The sequence below is a fragment of the Diplotaxodon limnothrissa genome, linkage group LG8, assembly GCF_057381915.1.
Source record: "Diplotaxodon limnothrissa isolate DT_005_m linkage group LG8, D_limnothrissa_male_GT1.1, whole genome shotgun sequence".
In the NCBI taxonomy this organism is placed as follows: domain Eukaryota; kingdom Metazoa; phylum Chordata; class Actinopteri; order Cichliformes; family Cichlidae; genus Diplotaxodon; species Diplotaxodon limnothrissa.
This window is the reverse complement of record NC_140603.1, coordinates 28,667,769-28,695,336: the sequence shown is the minus strand read 5'-3', so window position 1 is coordinate 28,695,336 and position 27,568 is coordinate 28,667,769. Positions and strand designations below refer to the sequence as shown.

General features: G+C 40.0%; 1 protein-coding gene across 1 annotated transcript in view; it reads left to right on the top strand.

Moving 5' to 3' along the window:
* The first annotated feature begins 18,785 nt into the window (after nucleotides 1-18,785).
* Nucleotides 18,786-27,568, top strand: part of LOC146627126 (corticotropin-releasing hormone receptor 1) — a 38,260-nt gene continuing 29,477 nt past the window's right edge. The window contains exon 1 of the mRNA XM_085361061.1: nucleotides 18,786-18,892. Within this exon, the coding sequence (XP_085217187.1) occupies nucleotides 18,798-18,892 (95 nt within the window). The 5' untranslated portion in view covers nucleotides 18,786-18,797. The remainder of the gene's footprint in view (nucleotides 18,893-27,568) is intronic.

Below are 27,568 nucleotides of genomic sequence, written 5' to 3'. Positions count from 1 at the left end.
GGATGTGTAATTGTTCGTGTCCAGGAGCAGCTGGATTTAAGCAGGAGGCAGAGATGATTCAGCAACACGATAAAACAAACCGAACATTTCTGAAGTGGCACGTAGCCGATAGGACTGCACAGTTTGTGCTTTCAGCTAAACCTGTAAACTTAAACAGATCAAACTTTATTCACTTTATTTAATGATCTCAGACTGCTGTCACCTGCACCTTCGCACTCCTTTGGCCTGAACACCTTGGGGAGCAGATGGGTCGCTCATTAAATTCTTCAGTTTTTCTTACGCATCGCTTCAGAGATAATTATCTAAATTATTATTTACTGAGCTTGTCATATTATTGCAGATTTTTATTCCCACCGCAAAGAAAAAACAACCACTTAAATATCCTCGACCTCCGTGTGTGTGTGTGTGTGTGCAATTCTTGAGTATTTATGACTATATCCACTTTGACCTTTGACCTATTTTAATCTGAAATCGTTTTGAGTGAAAAGTATGATCCTCATTATGTATTTTTTTTTTTAATTTGTTATCTCTGACCCATTTAATTTTACATATGTGTGAATAGTATCATTATTATTTACTCCATAATCCTCAATTTTGCAAACATTAGACCAAAGGAAAGCTATTTTATTTTGTATATTATTAATAGTCACTTTATTTTAGGCCACATGGATGCTTCGTATATTTTATACCATAACACATAGACTGTTGACATGTCTGTGCTGACATTGCATCAGGAGTTCTCCACATGCAGCCCGTTTGACTTTGAGAGCAGTGGGAGACGGCGAGCACCTGCACCCTTCAGTGCCTTTCTCGTGACTGTAGGATGGGCTAATTGGCTTGGGATACACAAGTCCGCAGGGCTCTGCAGGACATATATCAAAGACAGATCCACATAGGAGACAGGAAACAGGGAAGGAACTGGAAAGTACTTTATTTTCTGAATATCTGCCAGAGTAGAACAGGCTGTGGAATTCGATGATTGGCTAACCGTGGTAGACCCTTCTCAATAAACTGAGAAGCTCCCTAGAGCCCAGCTGCTGCTGCTGCTGCTGGCCCGTCTTCCACCGAGTTTGAATCTGCTCGTTACAACTTACCCCCCGGGGAGTGGTTTGTGTCTATTTTTTCTGCATGAATCCGTATTTCAATAAGTGATTTTCCAGAAGCTGCATCTCCGTTTTTACCTATTTTAAAGTTTTAAATAGTAATAAAACTGTAATTCAGGAGTACAGTTCTGTCCTCAGCTCCAGCGTCTGAAACAACAGGATGGACGTGAAGCGTACGTCATTTGCGGCTAAATCGTGGGTCTCAATTTAAAGAATAATGACAGTGCTTAGGCAGAAGGGTGGTAGACTGTTCCAACAGCAAACGTGTGAAAAATCACAGCTTGTGAGACTTTCTCTAATGATATCTCTCCCTATTAGTCTCAAAGCAGAAAAAGGTCACAGTGCCACTACGAATCGAGCACAAATTCCCATCTAGGGACACGAGGCCAAAAAGGAAAAGGCAAAAAAAATGTGATAAATCAAACAGTCTCCTCATCTGGTTTTTCTTCTTCTCTTGCTCTCTTTACAGATAATGTTTATAGGCGATGTCTTGCAAATGGGACATGGGCGTTGAAGGGGAACTACTCCATGTGTAAGGCCATCCTTCACGAGGAGGTAAGAGTCAGCTGTCTGCACGTGTCTTGATTAATGTGGCCTTTAGGGAGGATCCTAAAAGTGTGGAGCCTACTGCATGGTAATCAGAAACAGACAAAGGCAAGGTTAGTGGTGGAAGACGCCGCTTTGCTCGAGGCTTATTGGAATATTTATAGTAAATATGACTTCGGGGTTTGTTTGCCTGCAGACAAAAGAGCGAAACATCACTGAAAATACGGCAGATTGCCCGAGAGCATCTCTTTAAGGAATCTACTTGTTTTGATTTTTGCACTGCAGCGTGCTTTTAATGTCACCTTGCCCCAAGTTATTGAGGCGTCGCTGGTTTCAAATGTAGGTGGAAGCTTTAAATCAGCTTATCGACCTGCAGCTTTTTCTCTTCTGAAACACGGGTTTCATTTAAAAGAAAAGAAAACTTCCTCAAAAGAAACAACAGTGATTTTTCTAAACAGCATTGTCCTCCGGTGATGTGAGCGACTCGTGAAAGCCGAGAAGAAAACAGCCAGTCAGCACGCTGCTGTTATGGTCCTGCTGTGCTCTACATTTTAATCATTCACGTTTTTTTTCTTCCACTTTTTCTACTCTTTTTTTTTTTTTGTTCGTATCCGATGCGTCCTCGTGCAGTGTTTCGAGTGTTGTAAGTGCTCTTTTTCCCCCCTAAGGACTGAATGGTCCTGATAAAAATGCAGAACATGCTGAACCAAATCGAGCAGGAACAAATACACATTTCAAGTATCATTTCAGGGGGTCAAGTACTGCACTAGACCCCCTGAAATTACAGATACACGCGAGGCAGACAAATGCACACTAGGTGACCATTGTCATTGTTGCTTTAAAACACCACCTGGAGCAAAGGTAGATGGTAAGATTCAGCTTTTAGTTCCAAAGTCGACAGAAGGTTGTGTTTGTTCGTTTGTGGGTTTCGCCGCTGTTTGGCTTCACGTGCTTTTATTTACTTCACATACCTATTTTTTGTGCCTTCACTTTATTTCCACGATACAGAGCGCAAAAGATGGATGTATCCACTGTCACGTTAACTTGATTTATAAGCCTTTGTCCTATTAAGCGATCAAGTCCATGAAGTAAATCAGGAAACCATTACTGACGTCATATAGAGAGGGAGCAGAGGATCGTTTTCCCACAGAAATCATTCTGCAGCCACACCAATGTTCCCCTGGTGGCCATTAAAAAGAAGGCACTTATTCATTAGCTTCACTTTTCAGACCTGAAAGACACATCTGCTTTCCATGTGAAAATCTAACACCCAGTCCGTTTAAATGTGATGGAGGGGATCGCAAACAAGCATTTATAATGTCTTATTGACTCTATTTGCATAATTGCGTGAGTCCTCTTCTGTTTCAGTGCACCATGAAAGTGGCTACTGCATTTATGCGCGTGCTCCTCTGTCTTCTCTGCCATTATCACATCTTTCTGAGAGAGGACGGGCGGAGCAGCAGGAGAGAAAAGCACTGATAGTCCTAACTAACCAGAAGCTAGTCTGGCTGAGAGCAGTCAACCTGATAACTGACAAAAAGTTGGAGTCTAAATCCTAATCCTGCATTATGGGATAAGACCGATGCTCTTTTAAAACACCAAAACAATGCCGGCTCTGCTCTCAGTGCTGTCATCTCACTCTTTCAATCCCAATCCCACTGCTACTACAGAAGATTTTAAACCTTAAATTGGCTTAAAATCTATGATTCTTCTTTTTTTTTATCAGTGCCGTGGTGCTTAGAAATCATAACTCCATCACAATGAAATGTTAGGGAATAGTGTCAGCTGTGGATTAATATACATCTGCTGCTCTAGTGAGCGCTCAGAGCAGCCAGGAGGTGCCCGCCTGATTTAGTTGGCTTGATTCGGTGGTTATTTGATTGTTTATTTTGCTCAATCTCACCCTAAGAGAACGGGTGAGGAGAATAGAATGAATTTAGAAACAGGCGACAAGTCACTTTTTCCTCCCGGTGTACAAAAGTTAAACCAAAATATCTTTAGAATATCTCTGAATTTGCAGTTATTTATTTATTAACCTTTATTTAACCGAGAAGTGAAACTCCTCAGAGTGAGTAAGATCTGTTTTGTGAGAGTGAGCCCAGATTTGAAGCATTAATCTTGCATGTTTTTTGATGATGTAGTAGAGAACTAATTTCTGAGGTATTTCTGGCTTTGCTTTCCTCAGACATCTGGAGAGGCTGATAGTAGAACCGCTGCTCCTTTGCATTTAAAAAAGCGAGGTAATTCAGACTTCTAATCACGATCCACCCGGCTGCCTTCAGTTGGAGGTTTACAGGCTTGTCTAGCTCACAGAAGACCCAGAGGTGGACCCTGAACATCTCACTGAGATTATATATGCAATCGTCCCTGTAAATGCCTCAGGATCACCCAGGAGGAGCTGGGAAGTGTTGCCAAGGAGGAGGGCGTCTAGACGGACTTGTTTAGCCTTGGAGGGATTTCTATAATGCCATTCTTACTCTGAAATAGGGGCTCCATTAACACATTCGCCTTACACGTGAAAGATCCCCAGTTTGAAACTGGGAGCAGACACAAACCCAGCTTCAGTGCATCACAAGCTCAGCTAATTGGGAGGTTTGCATCAGGAAGGGCGTTTGGTGTCAAACCTGTGCTAAGTCAGCATGTAGATCCATCTGCTGTGGTGACCACTCGGGAAATAAGGGAGCAGCAAAAAGTACCGTCTCCATTCTTCCTCTTAAATACACCCGCCTGTTTTTCTATCCAGGGAAACGACTTTTAATGAGCAGAGCGCCATAAGATTATCACGGTAAATGGCCTGTATTTGTATAGCGCTTTTCTAGTCCCTAAGGACCCCAAAGCGCTTTACACAACCTGTCATCCACCCATTCACACACACATTCACACACTGGTGATGGCAAGCTACAATGTAGCCACAGCCACCCTGGGGCGCACTGACAGAGGCGAGGCTGCCGGACACTGGCGCCACCGGGCCCTCTGACCACCACCAGTAGGCAACGGGTGAAGTGTCTTGCCCAAGGACACAACGACCAAGACTGTCCAAGCCGGGGCTCGAACCGGCAACCTTCCGATTACAAGGCGAACTCCCAACTCTTGAGCCACGATCGCCCGGCATCACTGAAAGAATCAAAGACGTCGGCAACAGTTCAGGGGAGTGAAAAAGTCTGTACTGAAATATTGAGCTGGGAAAATTAGCAGCAGGTACAATAATTGGAAATATTGATTCAGTGTTGATTGAAAGGCGCTTTCTCAACATCAAAGTTGTGCCTGCTTTGACCCCGAGGCAACCTTTCCGACCTCAAGTCAATGCCGAGAGCAGAGCTGTTTGCCGAACACGATGTGTGTGAACGATTCAAATGAAAACGAAACAGTTTTAGTTTGTTGAAATTTAAAATATTACCCCACTCTCTGCAGGTTGTCAGCGCCACATGAAACAGAGACACGCTTACTTTGCCGCTGCATCACCTCTTATTTTAATGTACCCTTTTTAGCATTTGGAAACGTTTGCAGAGTGAATCTTAAGCTGTTGTGACTGACATAGGCTCTGTCTTATTTTTGGAATATGTGCAGAATGTGATTTAGTAAATAAGTAAGACCATGCCTGGAAAAGAAACATGAGCAATATTACCGTTGGATTTATAAAACATTTTGTTCTAACCGCCATGCATAAGCTTGTGCAATCTGCATAACATCCCTACTTCTGTATATAAGGAAATAGTTGAAGCCCAGGTGACGTAGAGAAAAATGTGAGGATGTTGTAAGAGAGAAGCCTGCACCTCTAAAGCACGAAAGTCCAACTGAAGAAATTGAAATGATTGTGTCCAAAGAGGAAATCAGAGAAAGTTGAGCTGTTTTTTAAGATGTTAAAACATTTAAGAGAAGGTCAGATAAATATTCTTTAAATGGAAAGGTTAAAGCCAACACCTTTCCATTTTGGGAATTAAAGTATCCGAGAAAACCAAATTAATGACCAAAAGACAATAATAATTGTTGCACACTTCCAGGCGTGCATGAGTTCAGAATCGTTCTCTTTACTTGCTCATTTGCAACTGCAAATACAAAACACAAGCACTTCAGTTTAGTGTAGCTGCACTCTGCAGGCTATCTGTGCAGTAAAACACACAGGACCCCAAAGCCGCCCGATTCAGTGCCTGCGTGAGCACCACCAGTGGGAATCATCATTGACCAGAATATTCTAGCTGGATTGCCAGTGAGCACAGTATGTGTCAAAATAGTAATAAAGAACTGAATGCATAACGTAACAATGATAAGAAGGCCAAACACATGAAATTATGGAGGGAGGGAGGCAATATCTATTACAATACTTTCATCTTGTCCACCCATTACATGAGTTTCACATAATTCTAATAATAAATAGTAGTATTCATTTTAAAGACTTGTTTAAATTCACTAAAACAGCCAGGTCTTCATTTGTTCATACGCAGGCACCTCTAAATCTGTAAGTTAGTAAATGAGGCTCATTGTGTGGATGGCAGCTTACGTATGAACCAAATTCAAATTCAAATTCAAATTCAAATTTTATTTGTCACGTACACAGTCATACACAGTACGATATGTAGTGAAATGCTTGGACAACTGCTCGTGACCTAAAGAAAACAAAAAAGGAAAAGGCTATGAATAAGATAGGAAATAAATATGAAAAATTAAAAAGGGTAAATTTAACTAAGAAGTAATAAAATATAAATTAAGGTTAAAAATGAAATAACTGTACAACACAAATTAGAATGAAGGGTAAATTTAACTGGGAAGGAATAAGATAAAATATATAAATTAAAGTTGAAAATAAAATAACTGTACAACAAAATACACAATATAGAACTATATAAGAATGTATGAAGAAATCTAAATATAAATAAATATATACACAATAACAGCAGCTGTACAAGTATTAACCGGAAATGAAGAATATAGTGACCAGTGTTGTGCAAAAAAACAATGTGTGCAAAACCAAAGTCCAGAAAGTCCAGTGTGTGTGTAAGAACCATATGTGTGGGTCAGTACTGTGTGGTGGTGTGATTGAGAGACCGTATCGCCTGCAGGAAGAAGCTCCTCCTCAGTCTCTCTGTGTTGGTCTTCAGGGAGCGGAATCGCTTTCCTGACCTCAACAGAGAGAACAGTCTGTTGTTGGGATGGCTGAGGTCCTTCACGATCTTCCTGGCCTTGGTCCAGCACCGCCTGCTGTAGATTGAGTGCAGGTCAGGGAGCTCGGAGCGGATGGTGCGCTCAGCTGACCGCACAACCCTCTGTAGAGCTCGTCTGTCCTGCATGGTGCTGTTCCCGAACCAGGTTAAGATGTTTCCCGTCAGGATGCTCTCTATGGTGCACGAGTAAAAGTTCCTGAGCACCTTGGAGGGCAGTTGGAAGTCTCTCAAGCGTCTGAGGTGGTAGAGACGCTGTCGGGCCTTTTTCACCACGGTGTTGATGTGACAGGACCATGACAGGTCCTGCGTGATGTGAACTCCGAGGTATTTGAACCAGTACAGCCTCTCACGTCCTCGGCACCAATCTGATACTTATTCCAATAAGCAGGACAAAAATGCAGCTTTCAGTCTAAAAGTCCCAGACTGGACTCGGTGTCACCGGGAAGCGTTGAGATTTGAAAAATCTACCTCTCGGATTAATATTCACCTGTGAACATTTCTCAACTACCTTAAGTTTTGCTTTTAAAAGTATTAATTGTAATAATTATAATTAATATATGTTCATTCTTAATTAATACAGCCTCACAAAATCCCCATTTTCTGGTTGCCATGAATGAAGACCCTCAAACAAAATATCCGTCTTATTAAAATACACAAAAACAGAATAAAACCAGCAGACACACAGCTTTTTGTTTTTTTGAAAGCAGAGTTGTGAAGACATGCTTTCGTGTAATTAGGTTGGCAGTTAGTCATTTGTACTTTATAGATCTGTGAGGATGAGAAAACAGAGTTTGGAGCGAGACCCTTCATTTACTGCCTTTTTTTTTCCACAGACTGACTGATCCATCGATCCCTTCAGGAGATGGATATAGAGTGTCTCACCTTTTACAAATATGTGTCTCAGTTTTTCTTCCACCAGGTATCAGCAGCGCTGTGATTGACATCAGAGGAGAGAGGGGGGACGTGAAGTAGCTTCCCTTTAAAGTTCAGGCTGTATTGAACCGGATATTCAGCGGTTCCACTGGGAGAAGAAACTGAGTGGATCAAAGGCTTATTAGAAAGTTTGTTTGAGGAAAAGAAGAATCCTCATTTCCTTTTGGGTCTTCCTCGAGGTTATTTTCTCAAATATAAGTGTCTTTGTTGTTTCTTATAAGGAGAGTGAGTCAGGTTTGGTTTTATGGCCCACACATTTTGTGAGACCCGAGGCTACTGGTGGTGGTGGGTGGGTCTTATATTATCTTCTTGCCATCCACCCCCTCCTCTCCTTTCAGGCTCAACTCGGTTCTCTCGTATCCATTTGAAAAACCTCCCATTTTCTTGATTTATACCTAGAAGTGTTAGCCTGCTCTACAGAAGTGCCTGTTGCAGAACTGATTCACGCACGTTTTTTATATCTATACACAAATGTCCATACACTGCATGCAGTAGAAATCAATGCACTCTTTGGTTATATGCGGTTAGACCTTTGGAAGAGATCTTTGTATTTTGCTCATTCACACTGAACGCATCATTGAATAGTGCGTGGAGCCCGAGGATGACAGCTTTAACAAAAGCTAACTGGAGTCAACAAACCGCAGTCAGATAAATGAAAGCACGTTGGAGGTGTGGTTTAAAGCTTCCTCTGATTTGTAAAAATACTCAGGGCTTTTCAGTCTGACGCATCTTCTTGAAAAAAGAGCTCTGAGGAGATTTGCATAAACCCAAAAAGTACCGTTAGAGATTTAGTCCAGCAGTTACTCTTCATAGAAGTTGACTTTAAAAGTTACTAAAGCCTTAAATGATTCACAGGACCTGGTTAACATGAGGTGACTGTAGACATAAATATCACAACTGCCTGCTGGAGTCTGAACACTTCTATCACGCTGCTGCCTGGGGAGATGTTATGTGGGCTAGTGCAGCTAGAGATGAGCTCTATGGGGAGAACGCAGCACCGTGACGCAGTGTAAGAAGGTCCTTCATACATCGTGAACTCGTCATGTACATGGTGAAGCACGGCGGTGGTGGCACCAGGATTTTGGCCGATTCATGGAGGGTGAAATTCATTTGCAAATTTTAACAAATTGTTTTGAAACACAGTGTCCAGGTTCTCAACAATGACACCGCTGGACTACATCTACTTAATGTCAATGTGGATGATGATCTTGGGGACTGTTAGTTATTGCCAATAGTTTGGAGATTTGTAGTTTGTTTTACCTTTAATGCTTTTAATTATTTTACAATATTATTAGATTTATATTAAAATTGATTTGCCCCACTCTAGTTATGACTTTTATTCAGTGGGGATGCAGAAAATGCATAAATGTTTCTGTGGTTGTTGCTAATCTGTTGCTAACTCTGTTTTATCCTGCTGGAAATGTAGTTAATAGAACACAGATTAGAAAAATGAAAACTGACAGTCAGTAATTTGTCTCTCTGTCACTGGTAACATTAATTTAAACTGAAATGATTTTCACATCGCCTTCATCAGAGTCAAACCTGAACATACTGAACATTTGAGTAGATTTTTTTTTTGCCAGGATTACTTTTTGGCTTTATTTGCAGTACCAACATTATATTTTTGCCTTTTTTATAGCTTTCTTATAAATCGACCCATTTTTTGTAGCACATTGAAATTATGTATCCAGTGTCTCTTGAAGAGCCTGATTGTGGATTTAGGATTTATTCAACCAGCTAATTCAAAGAAAACCTGGCTATGCTGAGCTGGCTATGTAGTGCACTGTTGTAGTGTAGTTGTGTTTGAATCACACTGTTTGCATTCTCTCCATTCCCTGCTCCACCTGGTGTTGACACCATCGGTAATTAGCGATCACATGGTTGGATCACCAGTGTGGAGTTGACTGCCCAACTCTACACTGACTCCAAAATTACCAAAGAAAATCCAACTTTTGGAGCAGTCCAGACCAAACCAAGGCTGTACATCCCACTGATGCTTCTGCTGTGTCTCTGTGGGTCATGCTAACTTGGCACTGTCAAACTTTGTTTAGGGGGAAACGATCCATCACACAAATCTGTTTATAACACTCTGATTAGTGCAAAGCTCCTTGCAGCTTTCCTAAAAGTGATCTTTGCACGAATCATTTTAAACATCCTCTGCACCCAAAGCGAAATGCAGATATTTGACACGTTGCATTAGCTGCATTAGTGATGTCCGGCGTGCTTAGCACGCTTGCTTTTTGTGACCTCGTCATTTCCCTGAAAAGGAGGTGGAAAGTGCGAAGTTGGCAGTACACAAAAAGCCACAATAGGCTTATATAATCCAAAATCATCCTTTAACACAACAGCAATACCATGAGCTGACCTCAAAGAGCTGCTCACATCCTGAGAATCTGGCTGAGCTGAAGCGGTTCTCTGAGGACAAGTGGTCCAAAACTCGTCCAGGACATTGTGCAGGTCTACTGGCAACACTTGTCAGAGATAACTGATGCCAGAGTTATTAAATTAAGATATTTAATCCAAGGATTCAACAACTTTTTTTACACCAGATTTGTGAATGTTTAATGTCATGCTCAAAAATTGTGTGTGTGTGTCTTTACTTGTGATTTGGATAAAGATCAGATCACATTTTATGAATAATTAAAGCAGAAAATTCCACACATACTCTTTTCTTGCCGCTAACCGCTCCTGTCGGTAATTACTCATTATTCCTTCTGTCATGTGACCTTTAAAATGTTCTCTTTAAACGATGGGAAACAAAAAGTCTACAGTCCTTTAACCGGTGCGCACGACATCCTGCTGTGAAGGAGGGATTTTTGACATATCTTGGATTTATCTTGGACATATCTCGCACCATCCGCTCCGAGCTCCCTGACCTGCACTCAATCTACAGCAGGCGGTGCCGGACCAAGGCCAGGAAGATCGTGAAGGACCTCAGCCATCCCAACAACAGACTGTTCTCTCTGTTGAGGTCAGGAAAGCGATTCCGCTCCCTGAAGACCAACACAGAGAGACTGAGGAGGAGCTTCTTCCCGCAGGCGATACGGTCTCTCAATCACACCACCACACAGTACTGACCCACACATATGGTTCTTACACACACACTGGACTTTCTGGACATTGTTTTTGCACAACACTGGTCACTATATTCTTCATTTCCAGTTAATACTTGTACAGCTGCTGTTATTGTGTATATATTTATTTAGATTTAGATTTCTTCATACATTCTTATATAGTTCTATATTGTGTATTGTGTATTTTGTTGTACAGTTATTTTATTTTCAACTTTAATTTATATATTTTATCTTATTCTTCCCAGTTAAATTTACCCTTCATTCTAATTTGTGTTGTACAGTTATTTCATTTTTAACCTTAATTTATATTTTATTCCTTCCTAGTTAAATTTACCCTTTTTAATTTTTCATATTTATTTCCTATCTTATTCATAGCCTTTCCTTTTTTTGTTTTCTTTAGGTCACGAGTAGTTGTCCAAGCATTTCACTACATATCGTACTGTGTATGACTGTGTACGTGACAAATAAAATTTGAATTTGAATTTGATTTTAACTGGTGTTTTTAATTAGTAATGATTCCTAATTGCATTGCATTCTGTAATTAGAGCACGCAGTGACGCTTTTCATAGCACTGCTGCGCTGTGCAGGCACTCTAACTGATTCAGCCACAGTTCGTAATCAGGTAGACACAGAGCACATGCTCGTTTTCATCATCAATATCGTATCAGGTTTTTTCTGCTTCTATTATTGCTGCATTTGTTTTCTTCCACCGTGAGCATTTTAATGTGAGCGCTCGCATAAAAGGGGGAATTTTACACATGATTGCACATTATTTCACTCGTATTCATCATTTCACACACAAAATAGACTGGTGCCTACTTTAGTCAGAGGCATTATCAGAGGAAAAGTAAAACATCAAAATCTTATATTTTTTCTTTTCCCTCTTGGAGCGCTCTCGGGGCTGCTGTTTATTTTTAACCTGACAGCTGCACATTAGACTTTAGTAAACTGGATCCATTTAAATATCAAAGGTTACTCTGAGTCCCACAGGCTAATCACACAGATGTGGACATGTTGAACTTTTACTGTAGTGATCTATCACACCAAAAATAAAGACAAAAATCTAGCTTTGCAGTACACCCCACAGCTCTGAGTCGTCTCCTCACAGCCTCCTGTTTTCTCGTAGCCTCGCTTGCTTTTTGATTTCTCTTTGTTTCACATTTTCAGCTGCTTTTGTTTGGAGGCTTTGATTTCCAGGTTTCCAGGTCTTTGGACTTTGTGTAGTTTAGCCACTGAAAGGCTCACTTTTATTTGACTTTTTCTTGCATCTGGGTGCTCTTTTGCATTTCACGACACTTAATTTTTGGTTATTTTGTTCTGCTTTTAGTATGTTTTTATGCCCTTGGAAGTCCTGTGAGCCTTTACATGTGATACTGAGCTATACAAATAAAACTGGAACAAAATCGCTGCACTTTTTGTCCGCCTGTCCCACATACTGAGACAGTGTCCGGCATTTTGACTGGATCTAGTTTATATAAACAAACACGCGAGTCAAACAGGTGTGCTAATAAACCTTAACAGACTGAACAGCAGCTGAAATCTCATTTTTGAGAATATTAAAAAAGAAATACTCAGGAGTGCATTTCAGCCTAAGTGTCCCACACAGTCACAATCTTTGCCCCGTGTTTAGTTTCTTAGGATCTGATGAGGCTGAATGTATTAAACTTCACAAATGAAGGATTTGTTGCCTTATATCTACTGAGATTTACCAAAGGAAGTAATCGGTAACTCAGTTTAAATGGCATTGTTTCAGACTCTGTTTAACAGCTGCACACAAAGAAACAGCAGTTCTGTAACCTGGTTTAATCTGTGAGAATGAACAGCTTCTGTTTAAAGGTAGAAATCTGACTGAAAAAATGTAGCAGGGTTCGATCTGTAGTGAGGACACAGTGTGTGGACTGTAGTCGTGTGTACTAATGAGATAACTAATGACTAACAAAGGCATTCATGGTGTAACTTTGACTGCAGTGAAAATGAGTGAAACTAGTTTTTAGTTTTTCTAGTTTTATTGGCACAAAGAACATTTCTCTTCATAAAGGACCCGATATGTGGCGGCCAGATAAAATATTAAATCCATGTGACAATGAGTGAAGTAACCGCCGGCAACACAAAGCCTCAACTTCAAGACAGGTTTATTGAAGCGACGGTCCTTTTGACTTAGACCTATGACAAGGTGCTGAATAATATTAGAGAGACACCGAGGCAGCCGAAGCCTGGAAGGTCTGCTAGCAACCAGCCATCAGCCACAAGTACCTAAAATATGTTTTAAAAAATTAATCTCGTTGGATGAATTTATTTTAATTCCTTTTTGCATAAAAATGATTTTTAAAAAACCTTCAAATAGAAATAAAATATGTCACTCACTCAAAAAATATTTATCCCAAAAAACTGACTTTTCCATGTACTTTCTTTGCATAAATATAATGTTAAATGTTAAATTTGATGGAATTTGGTCAAATGAAATTTACTTGACTTGTATACAGTTAGTTTAAACCAACTTATTTTCCTTAATTATTAAAAAAACTTCTTTTTTATAAAGTTCATCTGCATTTTACTCAAAATTATTGCTTCATGTTCACGAGGGCAAAGAATCAGTTTTTTCAGTGTGGATAAAGGAAACCCTTTTGATAGTGTGATAAATGGCATCAGTAGAGCCATTTGTCTTTTAAATGTCTCTGTCTCATGAGCGACCAGAGCCAAACAATTCTTATTTGTTCCTTAAAATATGCCAACCTTTAACCGCAGAGGTGGGCGCTCAGAAAAAGAACTCATATGACTTCTTCGCATGGATCATGAGTCTTGTCACCCAGTCCTAGAAATATCCCTCCAAGGATCTATCAGAAAAACATCTTACAAAAAACAATAGAGCAATTTCCAATAAAGCAGCAGAGAGATGGCTGGCTGGCGCTTTTAGTCACAACAACATTTGTCCAGTACAGATTTAGAAGTTGAAGATTACACTGAAAAAAGTCTAACATGCAGTCATTCATTCAATCTAATAAGTGCCATTCAAAACAGAATAAAATCATTGATTTGATTGTGAAACCCTTTCTTTTTGCATTTTAAAATACCACTTTTGATTTGGATGAAACTAAATATCTGTACAAAGGACACAACGCAAAGTTTTTGATTTCTCTCAAAACATATATTTCTTTTCATGTTGAACAGATAATATCTTTAATTTGAGTCAAAGTGATTTGCACTTGAACACGCCCACCAGAAATAGACCGGGACCCATTTTTATTCTGCATGGCTGCTGGAAACATCATGTCACATCTTTGATTAATTTCATCTGAAAATAAACGTAAGTAAAGCCAAGTGTGTTACAAAAGCTTTTATAATTTGTATTGCCAAAATTGCAGAAAATAACCCCATTTAAGCTGGGTCGACAGCCACCCCTAATTTTTGCATGATTGTAGCTGCTAGCTATAAGCTAGCTAGCTATCCTGCGCAACGTTAGAACTGGTTACCAGAAACCGACCATCACAGTCGGGAATACAAGTTAGTATACTGGTAAAAAACGGCTTTTTGCCTAACTAGCTAGCGTTACCACGATGCATCGGTGGTGGATAAAGCTAGCTAGCATAAGTTCATAGTTCATAACATTCATAGTATAACTCCGTGCTCCGCTTCGTTTGAATTTTTCTGGTGAGCTCGCGGTTTCTAGACACAAGCTTGTGTTTGTGCGCGCACGTTTGTCTCTCTTCATATAAATATCTGTGTGTTATGTGTGTGTACACCGAGCGCAAAAGATAATTATTAATGTGCATGATTTAGAGACAGAAATAACAAGCCAGCATATAAGATCAGTGACATAAGACTAATTCCTTCAATTGACTTTCAGGCGCGGCTCGGAAAAATGTGCATTTTCTGAAGAAATTGTAATTTTAACAGCAAAAAATTGACCCTATGCCAAACTTAGTCGCTAATGGCTGGTCTGTAGACTGTTTGGTATGTCATGTTACGTATTTCTTGGTTTTTCTATGTAATGTGTTTTATAGAGAAGTAACATTATTCTTTTTTTTCTGTATGCTTTCAGAACCACAGATCGCTCCATCCATTCCATGGCTGAAGCATACATTTTCATTTAATCTGAACAGGTATCATTTTGCATTTACACTGCACATCCTTTTTAAACATTTCATAATAATCTAGACTCTCCCTCATTATCCTCTCATTCACCTTGCTGATGTGTTGAGGACTTGATAAAAGAATACATGGTATGTCCATATCTGTTCTGTCTCTACATGAGATGCAGTCTCTTGATGTAAATTTGACAACTCTGCTATTAAATGCAGTGATTAATGTAGGACAGCAACGATTAATCAACTCATCAAGTTAATATCTTAGGGTTCTGTATTGTTTTCTTTTTTTTTTTCTTGGGCTTTGTGGAACATTTATGAAAATGTTCCACCATTGATTTAATTTAATGATTATGCAATTCACAATCTGATTAGTCAAATAATTGTTCTAATAGTCTGTGACCAAACAACTATCAAAATAGTAGTTTATTATGGTCAAAGATTTATCAGGTGTGCCAGACTTCAGTTCTTCACTTGTACATTTTGTTCCATATTTTACCTCAAGATATCCCAGAAAGATGAAGCTGAGGAAGAGCTGCAGAGTAACCACCATGGCACTCTTCGTCTTCAGGGACAACTCAAGCCTCCTACATCAGCCTCGAGACATCGGGATAATCATTGATGGTGTGGAAGTCCTGAATGAGTTGCCTTCTGTGGCAGCTGGAGTGGCAATGGTCTTTGGACTCTGTTATGCTCTTAATATGGAATATCCACGAGGATTCAGGTTCACCTTTGAGGCTCTTCAAAAGATTATGATGGAGCTTGACTTTAACAAGATGACCTCTAAGATTCGCAAACTTAATTGTGAACTTAACACTGCACAGTAGTGTGTTTGCATGCATGTGTGCATGTGTATGTGCACATGCATGTGCATGTGTGCTTGGTTATTTTGCTTGGTTGGCCTGCAGTGGTATTCTACATTCAAAATTTATAAGAACACCCATTTGAAAGGGAGATTTAAGTTGATTTCATTGATACATGTGTAGATTTTTTTTTTTTTACATTGTACAGGCACAGTGCACATATAAACATTTTTGAGTACTTGCAAATTGGTTTAAAAAGAGTTTTTATAATGGTTTTATGCCAGTTTTAGACAGGTTGCAGGTTTTATACTGGTTTTCAAAAGATTGCAGGTTTTATAAAACAAACATTTCTCTAATCATTTCTGCCGTAGCACTAAATCTGTATATTACTAATCCTCTCTATTGATTATAGTTAAAATGGTTTGGAACAATAAATAATTTTGAAATAATTGGTTGGCCAACTGTCTTGTTTTTTATAGGAAATGCAGAGCATTTTTGAACTGAAATAAAATGAAATGTAAAAAATATAGTTTGAATATATGTAAATCAATTACCTGGCTTCAACACAAACATATTAGTTCATGTTAATTTGGTTCGATGTGAATACATTAGGTTGGTTAAATTTCAATATATTAGCTTGGTTCAATAATTAAAATATGGTTCTATGTAAAAAAATCAATTTGGATCAATGCAAAATTTAAAGTTTCAGTCAAGTCTAGTAATATTGTTTATATCAACATAAAAGTATCAGGTCATATCAAGTGACTCAATTTGGATTCTATAAAGCCAAATATTTTGGATGTGACAACTGGACATCATTTTTTTTAATTTGAATAGGGTTATTCTTTTTACAGTGTAGAGCTGTTGGACTAAAATATAGTGAATGGGACGCATGACGTTTTTCAGTGTGGATGAGGCAGGGATTAAACATGCCCACGCTTAATCTCGGCGTAGACACCAGTAGGTTACATAAATCCACTTACAGCACAGATTACTGTTGGTAGAGTGGGGGAAATCTGATCACAATGGATTTCTGAGGCACAGATTTGCAGGAAGATGGGTCTGTGTTTGCATGAAATCTTATCACAAGGCCTCATGTGGATTCTCCATATGTGAGCGTGTGCAAAATCAAATGCTTCCCAGTATTCCTGTTTCCTAACCAGGAGTGGATCCAGTGGGGCGGCACAAGCCCCCATGAAATCTGGTTGGCCCTCCTGCAAGGCTCAGGGATTACTAGCCCCTGGACCACATCCTCTGTTTCCATCTCCTGTTGGAAAGTTGGCTCCAGAAAGTATATGCACAATCACTGCTGAGGAGACATAAAACAGCAACAACAGAACAACAAAGAGATGCAGAAATGCCAAAAGGAGAGGTGTAAAATAATAAAGCCACAGTGAGATCACCGGTGCCAGAGAGGCACCAAATGAACACAAATGTGGATAAAATGAACTGCTGAGAGACACAAACACACCAAAGAAATCCACAAAATGACTGTGAAGTGAAAATAATACCACGGAGAGACTCGGAACAGCAAATAACATTTACTAAATGCAAAAGCAATTCAAAACTCCCCCCAAAATGGCACCAAAGATGTGTAACACTTCCACTAAGAGACACACAAGTACCCTGAAATTACATAAATTGAATGCAACTGTATGAGCCAGAGTGCCAGAAGATGGACACACAAGATTAGGGATGACACAAAATGACTGCAAAAGACACCAAAAGAATAAAGGTCTAAAGAACTACACAGAGACACAAAAACAAGCAGAAAATAAAAGAAAATTTAGACAAAACTATGCTAAAGTATCACAAGGATGTGTTAAATAATCCACATGAGCACACAAACAGACCAAAAAGATGTCAGCAAAGAAATGTAAAATTATTTTAAGGTTATTCAAAATGATATGAGAGACACAAACATAAATAGTCGCAATTTAAAAATACATAAATCAGCAACAAATAGATAAATTTCTAAAAAGCCAAGCAAAATGAATATAAAGGGGAAACCGACCCAACAACATACTGAAGGGCAGCTATAAACTTCCACAAAGACACCAAAAAAAGCCAAAAGTGACAAAAACAAGATCAAAAAATAAGATTTTAGAAGAAGAAAAACTAAATGTACAGTACTTAGTAATTGGAAACTGGCACAAAAGTACCACCAAACAAAGTGCCTAAGATTGGAAAAGCACAATTTCAAAGAAAACTAGAAAGACTGCAGAAGGATTCTCAAATGTTGTGAAATATGGGCTGAGAGTGATGAGTAAACCTTCCACAAAGAGATCCAAAAGTTACATAAAAATACTCCACAAGTACCACAAAATGATCAAAAATGACTGCAAATGAACAGAAAACAGACAAAAGAGACAAAACAACAATAACGAAAATGATAGGAAAAAAGAGTTATTGCACAAAGGCTGAAGAGAGTCCAAGAATTCACAATGATTTGCAAAACTTGCACAAAAAAACTCACAAACATAAAAAAGTTCGTTTAAGAAATGTGAAAAAGAAAAGCCATAAAGAGATGCAAAATCGATACAAAACCACTTCAAAAAGATGCAAACGTACCACAAAGTTATAGACACAAAATGACAAGAAAAAGCTGCACAAATATCTGCACAAAAAGGCCACAAAGAAAAAATGCAAACAGCATAATAAACTTTGCAGTTTTGTTCATTTTTTGTGGCATTTTTGCTGCGGTAACACAGTGAGACCTGTTACATGTTTGTGTTCGTTTAGACTCATTTTTGTCTAAATCCATCCACAGCTGTAGGATATTTAGAGATATTATTCCATATTTGAATATTTACCATTATTTTTGGGGTTCGATTATTGCCAGAAATAGACAGTTTAACAATTAATTATGAACAGCTTTGCATTCAGATTTAAATTGAGCCGTGACAGCCCTGTTGGGAATGCTAACACCCACTCCTGTTTAAAATCACAGCGGGAGTCATCCGTCAAAAATCGAAAAGAGGATTTGTCACCCTTTGAAGTGTCCTGTCTTATCCAGAGAGAAGAAAATAAGAACTATTTCTGTGAATCAAAAGACTCATCCAGTGTTTCTCTTCTTCTTCTGCAGAAAAAAAGCAAGATGCACTACCAAATAGCCGTGATCATAAACTTCCTGGGTCACTGCATCTCCATGGTGGCGCTGCTCATAGCCTTCTTCCTCTTCTTGTGTTTGAGGTAAGTGTTGGTCTCGCTGCCACCAGTCCACTGATAATCCCCGATGTGACAGAGACGTCAGTATTTTCCAGATCCCAGTAGGTTCAAAGCGTCTCTGGTTCTTATTCAAAAACCCATTTGGTCATGGGATGAAACCTCCCCTATCTCAATCCCGCAGATGTAAAAAGGGTTTAGACGCCCGCAAAAACTAGGGCACATTTCACCCCACAATTGGGAATAATAGACCCATCTCAAAACCGGGAGAAAACAGTCTCACGGAGGCCTGCCGGGACAATCGGTGGAGGCGGAAAAGGGTTTCTCTGGCAAACCGAAATAAGCCGTGCATTAACGAGAGAAAGGTCTTAGCACCCTCGACAGCCGGGGCTGTTATCGATCGCCGAGACACCCCCGGGGAGTGAGAAAAGCGTGAAAGGGCACAGAGAGACATAATAAGTAGAAGCTCTACAGGATAGCATTTATGCACAACCTGTGTTTGTGGGCCACAGTGGCATGAATAGAGAGTGGGGGAGGAAGAAGTGTCAGGCAGCTAAAAATGGCAGGAGAAGGAGTTTGGCATTTATTACTTACCTTCTTGACTTTGTAAAGAAATTGAGAACCATTTAAAGGAAAGCTGTTTGATGGAGGGAAACGCCGAGGCTCCTGTGCACTGGTGTGGATCTGGAAGGAAGGAGAGGAGCGCAGGGTAGAGCGAGGCGTAATGTTCATTATAAAATAGTGCAATGAGCAGTTTGGCGTATTTCCTGATAATCTTACTATAAAAGACAGTTTGAAGGGATTCTTTCCACAGAAGCTCACGAGTCTCCCGCTTAATCTAACAATAATGCAGATTTATGCCGTGGACATGAAGTTTAATAAGTTCTGACTGTTTCCAAGAGCTGCATTCATAATCTCCTGTTATTTATCAGAATAGCACATTCCTCGGGTTTGTGCTGGTTTTGAATTCTTTGTGAAAATATGAATTCGAGCTTCTGCTGAGTTTTTACTTTTATTCCCAACGGTTTGAAATTTAGGTTATTGTTTGGATTTTTTCTCTTTTAGTTGATCTTAGGCTTCATTTCCTGTGACATCACCAGGTTTTGATGGTTATTCTAGCGATCAGTCTCAGTTTTGGATCATGTATTTCAGTTCATGTGTTGGTTTAATTTCTCGCTGTCTCTGTTTGTCCTCCAGGATTCCTTCATCTCTGTCCCCATGTTCAGTTTGTTTTGGGCCGTTTTCTTATCTCACACTTGTTAAGTGTTAGTACCCAGGTCTGTTTCATTCACCTTCGGTTACTTCTTGTTTTACTTTGATAGGGTTTTTATTAGAGATGGCACGATACCACTTTTTTATGTCCGATACCGATATCATAAATTTGGATATCTGCCGATACCGATATGAATCCGATATAGTGTGTTTTAATCAACAAAACTGTTTTTTTAAATATCTTGCTGCATTTTGTATAAGTTCATACTCAAGTTTAAAACAACAACTACACTAAAGCTATTCTGTTATACCTGTATGCAAAAAAAAATATTTCATAGTTCAGCAATACTGATCAATCTAATAAACTTAAACCTACACCATCCTCCCTATTCTGGTATTTTAAAGAGTACTTAGCATAAATATTAAGCAACCTAACTAATAGGGTTCCAACTCCCAGCAACAACAAAAATAAATAAATAAAAAATAGGGAACCACCCCTCACGCTCCACCTCATGATGCTTAATCGACGTAATCAACCTTAATTTGATGCAGTGTGAAAAAAATGCACAGAAATCAATTATTTTTCAAGAAATATTAAATAGATTCAACATCTTTCTTCAACAAAATTGCAGACTGCACAGATGGTACCTTCCCAAAGGAAAAAGTACTATAGCTTACTAGGGTATATTAGACTTAACAGTTACTATATGCAGTAATGGACTTCTATACATTTTACATCAGATTAAAACTTTGGGTGTAAGATTCAGATAAATATTAAATAATTAAAAGCGAGACATTTTAAATGAGAATAAGAAAGAAAAGTATGTCTTTGTGCCCCCTTTTCCCTGTTAATGCCCTATCGGCCCCCCTGGCTAAACTTTGCTAGATGCGCCCCTGCACAGTTACCAGCGTCAGCTACGTAGAAAAAGATCCTCGAGTAGAAAGTAATATTAAATAAATTCTAACAACAGCTTATCAAGCTTAAACGTGCTGCTGTTGTTCAGCCGCTGGTTTCCTCTTTCTGGTGCAAAGTGGGCCAAAAGCAAACAAGAGACATGGACTCGCGACAGAAAAGCCGATCAGCTGATCATTAAGCAGTTTCATGATTGAAGTAGCAGAGATGGACTTACACACTTGCTTTACTTCTCTCGGGGATAACTTTGTCGGAGATGAAATGCCGGGTTGCTAGCGAAGCTCCACATGCTATCCAGACCACCGACAGGTCCCGCATGCCACAGCCGCTCTATCACGTGATGCATACTGCTCCGACGTGCTAACGTCGTTCTGAGGTGAGTTACGCGTGTTGCAAGTTTTGTGAGGTGCTTTCGTGATATTTAATGGATCGGATTACATTTTTTTTATTTTTCTCCGATATCCGATCCAGTAATTTAGGTCAGTATCGGACCGATACCGATACGTAATATCGGATCGGTCCATCTCTAGTTTTTATTTCTGCTTCCTGTTTGTCTCCCATCAGTTTTATTTATAAATCCTCAAATATCAGTAACAGTCGCTTCAAGGCGCTTTATATTGTAAGGTAAGGACCCATCAAGATTAGAGAGAAAACAACAACAATCAGACAGCCCCCTATGAGCAGGCACTCGGCGACAGTGGGAAGGAAAAAATCTCTTTTAACAGGAAGGAATCTTAGGCAGAACCAACCTCAGGGAAGGGCGGCCATGTGCACAACCGAAAGAGCGGACTAAAGACACGCTGTGAAAAAGAGCCAGAGATTAATAATCCCTGATGATTAAATGCAGGGAGCTGTATAAACACAGCCAGCAGCAACATAACTAAGGGAGGATTCAGGGACACCTGATCCAGCCCTGACTATATGCTTTATCAAAAAGGAAGGTTTTAAGCCCAATGTCAAAAGAAGACAGGGTGTTTGTCTCCTGAATCCAAACTGGGAGCTGGTTCCAGAGAAGAGGGGCCTGAAATCTGGAGGCTCCAAAGAACCAGAAGTAAACCAGCACTTTAAAGTGCTTTATTGTTGTCATGTGGTGCTTTGAGGTAATTAAGATAAGATGGGGCCTGATTAAAACCTTGTATGTGAGTTAAATTAGCTTCTTAATCTAACAGGGAGCCAATGAAGAGGAGCCAGCATGGGAGAAATATGCTCTGTCCTTCTAGTCCCTGTCATTCTCTTCACTTGTCTCATTACCCTCCTGCTGGTCCTTCCCTAATCAGCCCTCTTTGATTATCCCATCTTCCACTTCAGGCTTCCTCAAAAGTGTCTGTTATGTTTGGTTATGCTCCCTGTGCATTACCCTCCATGAGTGCCTGAATTTGATTTGGCTTTGTTTGACATTTTAGACTTCTGGAATTTGTTCAGTCCTAAGTGAAAGCCATGGGTAGTGTAGTGTAATAATCCACACAGTAAACTGTTTGATTACTAATGTCTGTTAATAAATGATTATCTTTGGATTTTGAGCTGTTGGTAAGACAAAAGAAGGAATTTTACTTATTCTGCTTAATGGGGACAAGTATGTGGCATGAACTATGCTACACACCACAGCATCTGCAGTGCCCATCCCTAGCTGAGCTTTTACAACACAGGAGTCAATAAGCAACATAATCCGTGGAATAAATATACACATTAAGAAAGACTAATCTCAGAGCACAGCTGGGATATAGATCAGCGGGACAGCACAGGACGCAAGCTGCAGCATAATAAGGCCCCATTTAACAAGGCTGCACATTATTCATGACTGATCCCAATTTAAAAACAGCAAACAGGAAACTGTGTGTCCCGAAATGAGGATTTACATAATGCTGCCTTTCAATTTCCAGTAGATGTTACTGAGCCCAGAGCTTTCAGAAGAACCAGGAGGTCTCTGAGCACCTGATGAGCCTGATTATCTGAACTTTACATATTTAATTTATTAAGAACAATTTTCAATTCAGTACAATTCAATGTTATTTATACAGCACCAAATCACAGCAACGGTCACCTCAAGGCTCTTTATATTGTAAGGTAGACCCTACAATAATACCTACAAAGAAAAACCCAACAATCATATGACCCTCTATGAGCAAGCACTTTGGCGACAGTGGGAAGGAAAAACTCCCTTTTAACAGGAAGAAACCTCTGGCAGAACCAGGCTCAGGGAGGGGCGGGGCCATCTGCTGCGACCAGTTGGGGTGAGAGAAGGAAGACAGGATAAAGACATGCTGTGGAAGAGAGACAGAGATTAATAACAGATATGATTCAATGCAGAGAGTCTATTAACACATAGTGAGTGAGAAACAATCCGTTTGTCATTAGTTAAACCTTGTTCGTACCAGGTTAGACTCCCTTTTGTCAGTTGCTGCAAATCCATGATGAGAATCTCATGTTCCACCACAGCCCAGCCATGATCCATTCCACTGAGATTGGTGATTGTGGAGGCCGTCTGAATACATTAAACCCATTGTCCTGTTCAAGAAACCACCAACAACATTCAAATTCAAGCTTTGACGCTACCATCTGAATGCTGCAGCAGTGTTGCATGATGGAACGCTCAGACCAGCCCGTGCCATGTTCAGGGTCACTTAAATAACCGTTATTCCCAGTTCTGATGCTTAACTTAGCCTTCAGCGGGTCGTCGTGACCCTGTCTGCTTATCTAAATGCATTGAGTTACTGCCTTATGATTACCTGAGTAGTTCCACCAATCACTTAAAACATACACAGTTTGTTTGTTTGTTTGTTTGTTTTGTTTATTTTTAGCTGACAAACAAGGATCAGGCTGAAGTCATTAAGTAATCTGAACGAATGGAATATTTCTATCCAATTAAAATGAATGCACTTTTTCTGTGTACCTGAAAGCGAGGTGCCTTCAGGTACGCTCAAATGGACCTTGGGATAATTAGTTGACTGCAGTTTTAAATGAGGTCGTCTGTCGCCTTGAACCCTAACACAAGAACGCCAGCAGCATGAAGAAGTATCAATTAATGTGTTCAATTAACCACCACCACCCGAAGGCCTCTGTCTTTAACAGATAACTGTCATGGTCCTGGGCCATGTGGGCCCAGTATTCTTAGTTCCTTGTATTTTTGTATTTCGTTCCGTATTTAGGCCATGTTTTCTGAGTTGCCCTGTTGTGTTGTTCCCTAAGTGTTTTCCCTTCATGGCTTTTACCCCCTGTGTGCCCCTCTGTGTATCTGTGAGCCCTCGTCTCTCCTTATGTTTTATTCCATGTTTCCCCTGCCCATTATGTCTAAGTTCTCCCCGTGCTCTCTCTCCCCCCTGTGTGCCCTCTATGTATTTATGAGCCCTCGTCTCCCTTTGTGGTTGTTTCATGTTTCCCCAGCCCGTTATGTCTGTGTTTTCCCCGTGCTCTCTCTCCTCCTGTCTGAACCTCTGTGCCTGTACATGTCATGTTCAGTTCACCCCGCCCTGTCTCGTTATGATTATCAGTGTCACCTGTGTTCCCCGTGTGTGCCCACTTTCCTCGTTTACCCTCTGTGTATTTCTGTCTGAGTCTCCCTCTGTTCGGCGTCGCGTTCTCCCTCATGCCGTGTGTGGTTCTCCCCGTGTCTTCCGGTATATGTTACTTTAGCTTTTCCCAGTTTAGTGTAGTTTTGCATTGCTTTTGTATCATCGTTATTGTTTATCACCTGTCAGCAATAAAGCTGCATTTTGAGTTTATCCCCCGTGTCTGTGAGTTTGCAATTTGGGTCCTCATCCTGCCTGCCACACGGCCGAATCATGACAATAACAGATAGTGCCTGGTCTCGTTTTTATTAAAGACACAAGCAGTTTAAGTAACGCTACACAAGCTTTAGTAGACCACAAATCAAACCATTTTAAATGAAAGCAAGCAAAACAAAAAAAAGCCAAAACACAACAAAGTCTAATAAATCTTAAGAGCATGTAGCAAAAATTTGGGGTAATCTTCCTCCTAAACACTCAGTCGTTCCTTTCCATCATTTATCCTGTGCTACAAACTTGCAGAGCGTACTGTTGGTGTTACTGTGATTAAGGTGGATGGAGTATTTGTTCCTGTTGTTTCTGTAGACAAAGGTCCAATAACCTCACTGTTTCTCAAATATCTGCTCCAGTGACTGGAAAATAGGAAGAGGCGAGTGTTACTGAGGAGTGTTTCTGAAGTTAAAGATGTTTTTCCGAGCAGAAATGTCAACAGCAGCTGTGGGTTGTCCAACTTTAAACTTAACAAGCAGCATGAATGGGACAAAGCAGTGACAGGAAATTGGAAGAAACGCTGCTTAATTGGCCATCATTTTAAAATGTTTGGTGCTGACCAGCACATCCAAGTATCAGGTTGTGCAGCTGATCGCTATGCAGATGGACGAGTGCAGCATTGTAGTGGATTATTTCGTGGCACAAAACACACTTTTGCACCTAATTTGGAAAAAATGTGATAAAATATGAAGAGCAAATGGTAAAAAAAAATACAGTCATTTTAATATTTCATACACTGTAGTACCATCAGGTGGTAAAGTTGTACAGAGGTATTGACCTATCAGTCGAAACGACCACATTCCCTAATAATTCACAACTAAAGAGCAAACGTGCTCGTTGGAGCAGGCCTCAAGTGGCCATTAGAGGAACTGCAGTTTGCATACTTTGATGTTACCTTCATTTTACAGCCTTTGAAGTTGCTGCTTATTGTGAACATCTGACCTAAATTTAACTATTAAGTGAAGACTTATGAGATCTATACTGTAATCATAATGTTCTTTAATCTGGAGCAAAAACCGGGGAGTTAGTTGGAAAACAAATAAATAATAAGGCCTGCAGGAAAGCAGTCATTGTGTTTTGCACCTAACAGCAAATAGAAAATGTAATTTGTGTTTGTTTCAAAGGCAAAGAAGTAAAAGTCCTGCACCAGCAATAAAAGTCAGGAGGAAGAGAAGTTGGCTTTCAGATTCTCCATCAGAAAGCAGCAGCTGGATGCCAAAATCCTGAAGTTACAGCAGGTCGTACCTCCTCATACTTCATTTCCTTTTACGTGACAAAGAACACCTCCATTTCTCCCCTTCCTGGACACATTTACGCACTGATCCCTGGCAATAAAACCCCTGTTATCACACAGCATATGGCACCTCTTCAACAGAAAACATTCAGCTCCCTGATTTTAGCCGGTTGACTTGTTTATATAAAAAAGCATGTGTTCATGTGAGTCTCAACAAACGTGACACGTCTTGCTCAAGGACCATTTGAGAGGAGTCAGTAAATAACCATCCCTGCGACGAGTGAACATGCAGCTCTACCTGCTGAGCAGCTGCTGCCCCACTTTGGTTGATGCCTATAAATACTCAGCTGTAAAAACTGTCATTTCAGTTCAGTTATTCATCCAAAACTGACCCAGAATCAGAAAGTGGAACTCATTCAGCCTCCTAAATGTTGTATCAGGTTTCTAAGAGTTATAGCTGTCACTGGTGGCGCATGTAACAGCATCATAAACCGGGTGTTTCTTATTGAAATGCACCTCAGGATTCGCACGTTTTCCCTACATGCGCGGACAAATCTATAACACCGACTCCTCGAGTTGATCTGACTGCAGTGAATCTTAGCCCAGCAGTGGAGCTCCTCACTGCAGACTGTGAGTGTGCTACATGGCATAATACTTACAGTGAAAAGCTTACTGTGCAACAATTCAGGTTAAAAAAAAAAAATAGGCCACCCGGGCCACTTGGATTACCAGGGATCCATCTTCTTACTGTTCACACTGTCAAAACTGTGAACTGTGAACGCTGAGAAGCAAAGTTAAGTTTTGTGCTCCAAATATATCTGGAAGAAACTCTCAGAGAAAGCCAGAAATCGAAACTGTCCTCATTTAAGAGAGGGGCACAGCAGCGGCAAAGTCAGCAAATCTTCTAAAATGTCATCGTGATCTTACCTGCATACCAAACAGTGTCTGCAGCAGAATTACTGGGAACACAGTGGCCATGCTGAGCATAAATCCAGCACCATCTGAGCTGAGACCACATTTCTATTTTCAGCAGAAGACTGAACATCATTTCCTCTGGAGAATCTTTATTTTTCCTGGTGTGTCAAATGGATTATTACATCTGCCAAGAGGGTTATGTTCTTGTCGTCTGTCAGTCTCTCCCCCTGTTTGCAGGATTTGGGAAAACTACCCGGCAAACATTTTGACGTTGAGTACCTGCCAGATGACCATCTTTTCTCAACGCCTAGCCTCGGTGGAAAAGTAGTTCCAAAATGAAAATTGGGCCGACATCCGCGACAGAACGTCAATGACATAATGTCCGGGACAAAAAATGTGTACGATAAATGTTTTATTTAATCCTTTTATCAATAAATGGAGAAAGAACGTTAAACAAAGCTTTAAAAAATCATGTTAGGACAGCTGCCATGATAGCAACTCAAACTGGCACCCTCTGAGACCATTTCCTGTCAACAGAAAAGGAGGACACTGTGATTGGTCAAGGAGCCAATTCCTTTGTAGTGTTGACTGGTTATAACTTCATATTAGTAGCACTGTCACTGGCGTTTTATATTAAGATACTCAAAATCAATTGG